This window comes from Mandrillus leucophaeus, unplaced genomic scaffold (assembly GCF_000951045.1).
Source record: "Mandrillus leucophaeus isolate KB7577 unplaced genomic scaffold, Mleu.le_1.0 Scaffold498, whole genome shotgun sequence".
Classification (NCBI taxonomy): Eukaryota; Metazoa; Chordata; class Mammalia; order Primates; family Cercopithecidae; genus Mandrillus; species Mandrillus leucophaeus.
Genome location: NW_012105342.1, coordinates 1,227,595 through 1,234,631, shown reverse-complemented (window position 1 = coordinate 1,234,631; position 7,037 = coordinate 1,227,595). Strand labels below are relative to the sequence as shown.

General features: G+C 50.1%; 1 protein-coding gene across 1 annotated transcript in view; it reads left to right on the top strand.

The window, feature by feature from the left end:
• The window catches only part of APBA2 (amyloid beta (A4) precursor protein-binding, family A, member 2), a 210,361-nt gene that overhangs the window by 142,456 nt on the left and 60,868 nt on the right, over positions 1-7,037 (top strand). Inside the window, exon 4 of the mRNA XM_011995778.1 lies at positions 1,367-2,357. Within this exon, the coding sequence (XP_011851168.1) occupies positions 1,407-2,357 (951 nt within the window). The 5' untranslated portion in view covers positions 1,367-1,406. The remainder of the gene's footprint in view (positions 1-1,366; positions 2,358-7,037) is intronic.

The window sequence follows — 7,037 nt, the reverse complement described above, 5'->3', positions numbered from 1 at the left end:
AACGTTAAGCAAACTTTTGGACGTCCTCTGTGCCATTTTCCTGATGCTAGCCCCTTGCTTTCCCCTAGCGGATAGAGTAACCTTTTCAGTCATCTCCCTGCCTCTAGCCTCTGTCCCCATGCCAGGCCTAGAGAGACAGGGCTAAAAGAAAAAATGTTGATAATTGCTCAGTGACTCTGCACATGTCTTAGTCTGTTTTCTGTTGCTATAACAGAATACCTGAGACTGGGTGATTATATAAAGAATGGAGATTTGTTTTTGACAGTTCTGGAGGCTGGGAAGTCCAAGGTCAAGGTGTCAGCATCTGGTAAAGGGCCTTCTTGCTGTGTCATCCCAAGGCAGAAGGTGAGAAGGTGAGGGAGAGTGAGAGAGAAAGCAGGAGAGAGCTGAACTCACTTTTATAACAAACCCACTCTCACAATAAAGAACTTCCTCCCAAGATAGAGACGTTAATCCATTCATGAGAGCACAGCCCTCATGACCTGATCACCTCTTAAAGGTCCCACCTCTCAACACTGTTGCATTAGGGATTAAGTCTTCAACACATGAACTTTGGGGGGCATATTAAAGCCATAGCAGTGTGGTTTGGGGGATAGAGTGCAGAGTCCGGGGCACGGGGTCCAGGCCCTCTCCCAGTTTGGCCTGCCAGGTCTCTGCAGCTGCCCTGTCACCCCATGATACCTGCAGGCTGCAGCTGCACCCTTTGTCCTCTTCCCACCATGGCCAAGCAGTGCTGTCCCCTCTCTTGAGCCCTCCAGCCTACCATGCTGGGGACTTGTGTTGAGCTTTCCTGCACATTGCTCAGCCGGGATGGTTCCTGCACATCCACTTCCTCTGCAAGCATTGTTCGGTTTGAAGGGAAAGAGGAGGGAGAGGATGGGATAAGCCTGAAGGGGAAGGGACCCAAGTTAGTCTTTGAGGGGCCATGGATTTAGATTGGGAAGAGTTAACATCCCTCCTCATCAGTCCTCATTATGTCTTCTTAATGAAAGCTGCTCGTTTTCTTCTTGAGAGCAAACAACCCGATCTTATGACCATTTGTCTTGGTCACCTGGGCTACCCAAATTGAGTGAGAAGTCAGGAAGGAGCCGGTGGGTTCTTGGGGAGAGGCAGGTATCCTGGCGAGTTGCCGGTGCCTCCCTTGACTGCTTTTCCTGGAGCTCCGTGTGCCCTCATTCTTCTTGGTGTGGATGCATGTTGTTCTGATGATGAGTCAGCCGGGGTGGGGATGGCACATTGTTTGAATGAATGTGCATTCACATTGCTGCGGGAGAACGTGGTGGGAGGTGCTGTGGTGAAGTGGCCCCACACGTGGCTGGGCTTTGTGGAGTTTTGACTCTGTCCTTCCCAATGTTCCTCCCCACAGTGGCTGCCTCTGGGTGATGATGGCCGCATGAGCACCCGCCATGGCCCACCGGAAGCGTGAGAACGCGGGGAGCGGCATGTTGGACCATAGGGTGAGACCGGGTCCTGTCCCCCACAGCCAGGAGCCCGAGAGTGAGGACATGGAGCTGCCCTTGGAGGGCTATGTGCCCGAGGGCCTGGAGCTGGCTGCCCTGCGGCCAGAGAGCCCCACGCCCGAGGAACAGGAGTGCCACAACCATAGCCCTGATGGGGACTCCAGTTCTGACTATGTGAACAACACCTCCGAGGAGGAGGACTATGACGAGGGCCTCCCTGAGGAGGAGGAGGGCATCACCTACTACATCCGCTACTGCCCTGAGGACGATAGCTACTTGGAGGGCATGGACTGCAATGGGGAGGAGTACCTGGCTCACGGCGCGCACCCCGTGGACACTGACGAGTGCCAGGAGGCGGTGGAGGAGTGGACGGACTCCGCGGGCCCACACCCCCATGGCCACGAGGCTGAAGGCAGCCAGGACTACCCGGATGGCCAACTGCCCATCCCGGAGGATGAGCCGTCTGTCCTTGAGGCCCACGACCAGGAAGAAGACGGTCACTACTGTCCCAGCAAAGAGGGCTACCAGGACTACTACCCCGAGGAGGCCAACGGGAACACGGGCACCTCCCCCTACCGCCTGAGGCGCGGGGATGGGGACTTGGAGGACCAGGAGGAGGACATCGACCAGATAGTGGCAGAGATCAAGATGAGTCTGAGCATGACCAGCATCACCAGTGCCAGTGAGGCCAGTCCCGAGCATGGGCCTGAGCCGGGGCCTGGGGACTCTGCAGAGGCCTGCCCACCCATCAAGGCCAGCTGCAGCCCCAGCAGGCACGAGGCGAGGCCCAAGTCACTGAACCTCCCTCCCGAGGCCAAGCACCCCGGAGACCCCCAGAGAGGCTTCAAGCCCAAGACCAGGACCCCAGAAGAGAGGCCGAAGTGGCTCCCAGAGCAGGTAGGACTCTGGCTGTCCCAGGGAAGGGAGCAGAGGGGCCCGAGAGCAGGGGACCTCAGGGTACAGGCGTCGCAGATGCTGAAGTGAGGGAGTTGGGGGTGCTGGGTGCCTTACAGTTCTGATGGTGGCTGAGCTTGTCATTGGTCCAGTTGGGAGACGTGTTGTGTGGATGTTCGGCCACTCTTAAGCTCACCCCTGAGACTCAGGAGTGAAGCCGGTTGAGGGCTGAGTGGCGACTCGTGTCTCGCAGAAGACACCCCTCCTCCCACCCTGGAAGAGAGGTTCGATTTCTTGCCCGCTGCCCTGGGTCTGCTCATGGTGGGACAGTGTCTGGGAGAGCACCTCCATCCTCAGGGGTGTACTCAGACCAGCAGGGCAGTGGCAAAGACGTGGGGGTGCTGGTGCTCACACACTGCTGCGGCCAGTGGTGGGTGGCCTGGTGGCTGGGGTGGGGTCCAGAGTGCATTTCACAGTGGACGCGTCTCTGAAAGCCCGGGGGCCTTGGCCTGGTGAGTAAATAGCTGTGAATAACTATTTGGAAAAGGATTTTTTGAAGGTTTGACAAAACCTCGGGGAAGAAACACATGCTAATGAGGGCAGTGGATGTCAACATAACTGTATTTTAATTATAGCAAAGTCAGCGTGCATTCTAATAAACACATTTGAAAAGCTGCCTTCCAAAAAAAAAAACAAGCCTCACAGTGAATATATAAAGAAGATGTGATTATTGGACCTGTGTGAAGTAACTTCTATTTGGCCAAGTATGTAGACTGCTGTCATATTTTTTAAAGCCTTAACTATTAAATATTTTTTTCTGAGAAGAGTTCATGAATTTGAGAGAGAGAGAGAGAGTGTGTATGTGTGTGTGTGTGTGTGTGTGTGTGTGTGTACTGAAAGCTTGGGTTTGGAATGGGAATCATATTGACCCTTGGATTTTCGGCACTTGTATTTTAATGTCTTGTGTTCCCTCTGAAGAACATTAAGTGTCAGTTGACTTCGCTTTGCGGGTGTTCGTGTCATTCACAGCAATTCCGTGTTTACAGGAGGCTGTGGGATGCGTAGGAAGTCCCACAGTGTTCGTGGGTGTTGGGGGAGTTCACCCCTAAGGCCAGGAGGCTCTGGACCCTGGGTCTAGGCTTTAGGCCAAAGCAGCTTAAAAGTGTTTCTTTGGTCTTTAGCAGGGCATGGGCTTGTCCCACAACAGTGGTGAAGGCACCTCAGAGATTGACGTGGGCTGTGCAGAGCACGTGACACGCTGCATCTTGTTGTGACAGATGGCATTGCTGGCCAAGTTCTTGTCAAAAAAAAATCTTTAGAGCGTGGTGGGGAGTAAGCAAGACCTGATATTTTCTGGTTTTGTGCTTCATGCTAACCAGATGGTAATTGGGGTAAAAACACAGAGATCTTGGAGTTGGAGAGCTGGGAGGTACATGAGTGGGAATGATTGGATGGCTGGGTGGCAGTAGCTGTTTAAAAGGGCAGGTGGAGGTGAGGGAAGTCCCCAGCCATTGTGGAGGATCAAGAGGAGGTCTCTTCTTCCCAGAAGAGGCATTGAATGGAAAAGTAGGTCGCTTCTCCCCCTAAGGAGAGTGTGTCCTTGAAGGAAATGCTCTTGTCTGAGACACTGGAAAAGTTCATTTAAACTGGTTAATGATTGTATAGCTTTTGTTTTGTTTTGTTTTACCCTCCCTTCCTCCTTCCCTCCCTTCCTCCCTTCCCTGCTTTCTCTCTCTCTTCTCTTCTCTTCTCTCCTCTTCTCTTCTCTTCTCTTCTCTTCTCTTCTCTTCTCTTCTCTTCTCTTTACTTCTCTTTTCTTTCATCAGTTCACAAATGAACTCTGTCAAGGGGAGCACCTGCCAGTTCCAGAGTTCCAGGCTGACAAGGACCCTGGTGCCGGGGGTCCTGACTACTCTTTCTGAAACCTCTACCAGACCCGCTGCACGTGGGCAGGGTCTCCATGTCCTTAGATTTGAGTACCCCATTCCAGATGAGGACCTCTTTGAAAGCTGACCAGAAAGAGCCGTAGAACTCATCTTGAAAGCAAGATTTTTTATGAAAGATGTGCACTGGGAGATTTGGTGCTGCCTTGCTTGAAATCACAACGTGCTTTCCTAAGAGCAATCCCCTTACTCCCCTGGGGTCAGCCAGGCTGTGCCCGGAGCCAACAAAGGCCTGGCCTCAAACAGGTGCACAGGGTGCCGTGTGTCCTATGCCCACCTCTCTGTTCCCAGTGCTGTCCACATCGTGTCGTGATCCCTATGGTTGAGGCTGCAGTAAAAAAAAAAAAAAATCTGAAGGGAGACATTGGCAATATTGGTCACTTAGGTGCTGTAGACTCTTTTGCTTTCTAACCCTAACCCAGCAGCACTGGCGTTACTGGGGAGCCCCCCCCCAAACTGCTGAAACTGAATCTGCATTTCCACGAGATGCCGCATTCCAGCTGTGATGCTGTAGGAGACTTACCTGGAGGAAATTGGGCAGCAACCCTCCCTTCTCTTCTACTCATTGTACAGCTTGAAAAAGTGTGTCCTGGATATTTTTAAGAGGACCGAATAGCATTTAGTCATTGCATGAATTGGGCAACAGGAGAGTTAGAAAAAATGAGACGATGAAAAAATGTATTCTCCGTGGTGCCTGCTACCCTCACGGATGAGCTGTTTCATCCGTGCGCCTTTTCAGATCATAGCATTGAGCGTAAACGATGTACGTGGCTGTCATCATAACACAGATGTATTTTTGTCATACAGCTTTTAAAATCTGATGTTTGATAAATGTTTCTCCATGTCGCCATATACTTTTCGTGATTGTTTGTGGTGACGTTTCCACGATCCATTTGGGCGATGATGTGCCGTGTCACGTATTTCTCTTACGTACTCTGCCACTGAGCGTGCAGATTGTGAATGGCATTTCCTCTTAGGTGTAAGGCTGCCACAGACCTCTTTGTACAAATCATGTTTTCCTTCTTTGGGCTTATTACCCGAGGAGAAATCCCCATGCCGTACGTCAGCGTTGACCATTTCCCCTCGATGACCTTGCCTACTTGTTTCCCTTCGTCTGTGGATGTTGGATGCATGCCCTGTATCTTTTGGGGTTTGGATGCATTTCCATCTCACAGAAGCACTCTCTACACTGTAGGTGTGACTTTCTGCTGCATATATCCTCTTCTTTAGTACACTTTCTTTTGAATTTCAGTTATATTATTTTCATCATCTCTGCAGCACTTTTAAGATGTTAATGACTCATCTGTGACCCCTCCACCTCCTTTGGGTACAGAGGGATTTAATTGAATGGTTCCTTCTTCCCAGTCTGGGTAGATGTGTTCACAGAGGATATTGCTGGTCGATATGAAAAATGAGTTGCCAGCTGGGTGCAGTGGCTCACACCTGTAATCCCAGCACTTTGGGACGCCGAGGTGGGCAAATCACCTGAGGTCAGGAGTTCGAGACCAGCCTGGCCAACATGGTGAAACCCCGTCTCTGCTAAAAATACAAAAATTAGCTGGGCGTGGTGGTGTGCGCCAGTAATCCCAGCTACTTGGGAGGCTGAGGCAGGAGAAACGCTTGAGCTGGGTAGGTGGAAGCTGCAGTGAGCCGAGATGGCGCCACTGCACTCCAGCCTTGGCGACACAGTAAGACTCCCCACTCCAAAAAAAAAAAAAAAAGAAAGAAAAGAAAAGAAAAATGAGTTGCTGTCTGTACTCAGAACAGACAGAAGTAGGTTGTGTGGCCTTTGGAGCCCTCCCGAGCTGTGGGATGCCATGCATTTTGAAAAGACTTCAGTTTGCAGGTAGCCCTACCACCTGTGTAACTCTGCTGAGACCAAGAGGTCTGCCTGGGGACTGGGATATGAGAGACACAAAAGCGATAGAATTTCTAAAATTGTAGGAAGACAGGATGGGGAACAGAGATCTACACATGAATTATTTTAGTAAAATAAAAAAAGTTTCTTTCAAAGCACTGCAAGTTTACTGAGGAAAATTTGGAAAATACAGGCAAAAAAGTCTTTGCCATATGGCATTGTAGAATTCCATTGTAGTGAGTTTTCAAATCAAAGAGACAAACCTAGGTCAGGATTTCCCAAAACAGGTTCTTAGAGGTATTCTGTAAACAAAGTACCACTTGATCCTTAATATTCATGGATTTCATATTTGCAACTTTGTTAACTTGCTAAAATTGATTTGTAACCCTGAAATCAGTACTCCTGGTGCTTTCCCGGTCATTAGCGGAGGTACAGAGAAGGGAAGAATTTGAGTCACCCAACTCTCATGTTCCCAGCTGAGGTTGAACAAGGCTTTGCCTTCTTGTTTCAGCTCTCATACTGTAAACAGCTGTTCTTTTCACAATCTATTTAGAGTTCTTTGCATTTTTGTTGATGTGTTTTTGTGTGTGTGTGTGTGTGTGTGTGTGTGTGTGTGTGTGTGTGATAAAATGGCCCTCAAGTGTGGTGCTGAAGTCTAGTGATCCTCAGCACAGAATGGCTGCCATGTGCCTTTCATGTGCTAGAGAAGCTTCCTTCAGGGCTGAGTGACAGTGTTGACTCATCTATGCTGCCACTCTGGGAGGTGCTAAAGTAACTTCTGTAGTGTATGATGAAGTTAAGGAAAAGATAGAGGAATGGCTAAATTTGCAGATTCATGGGACAATGCCCAATTTTAAAAAGCACAGTGGACAGGCAGAAAAC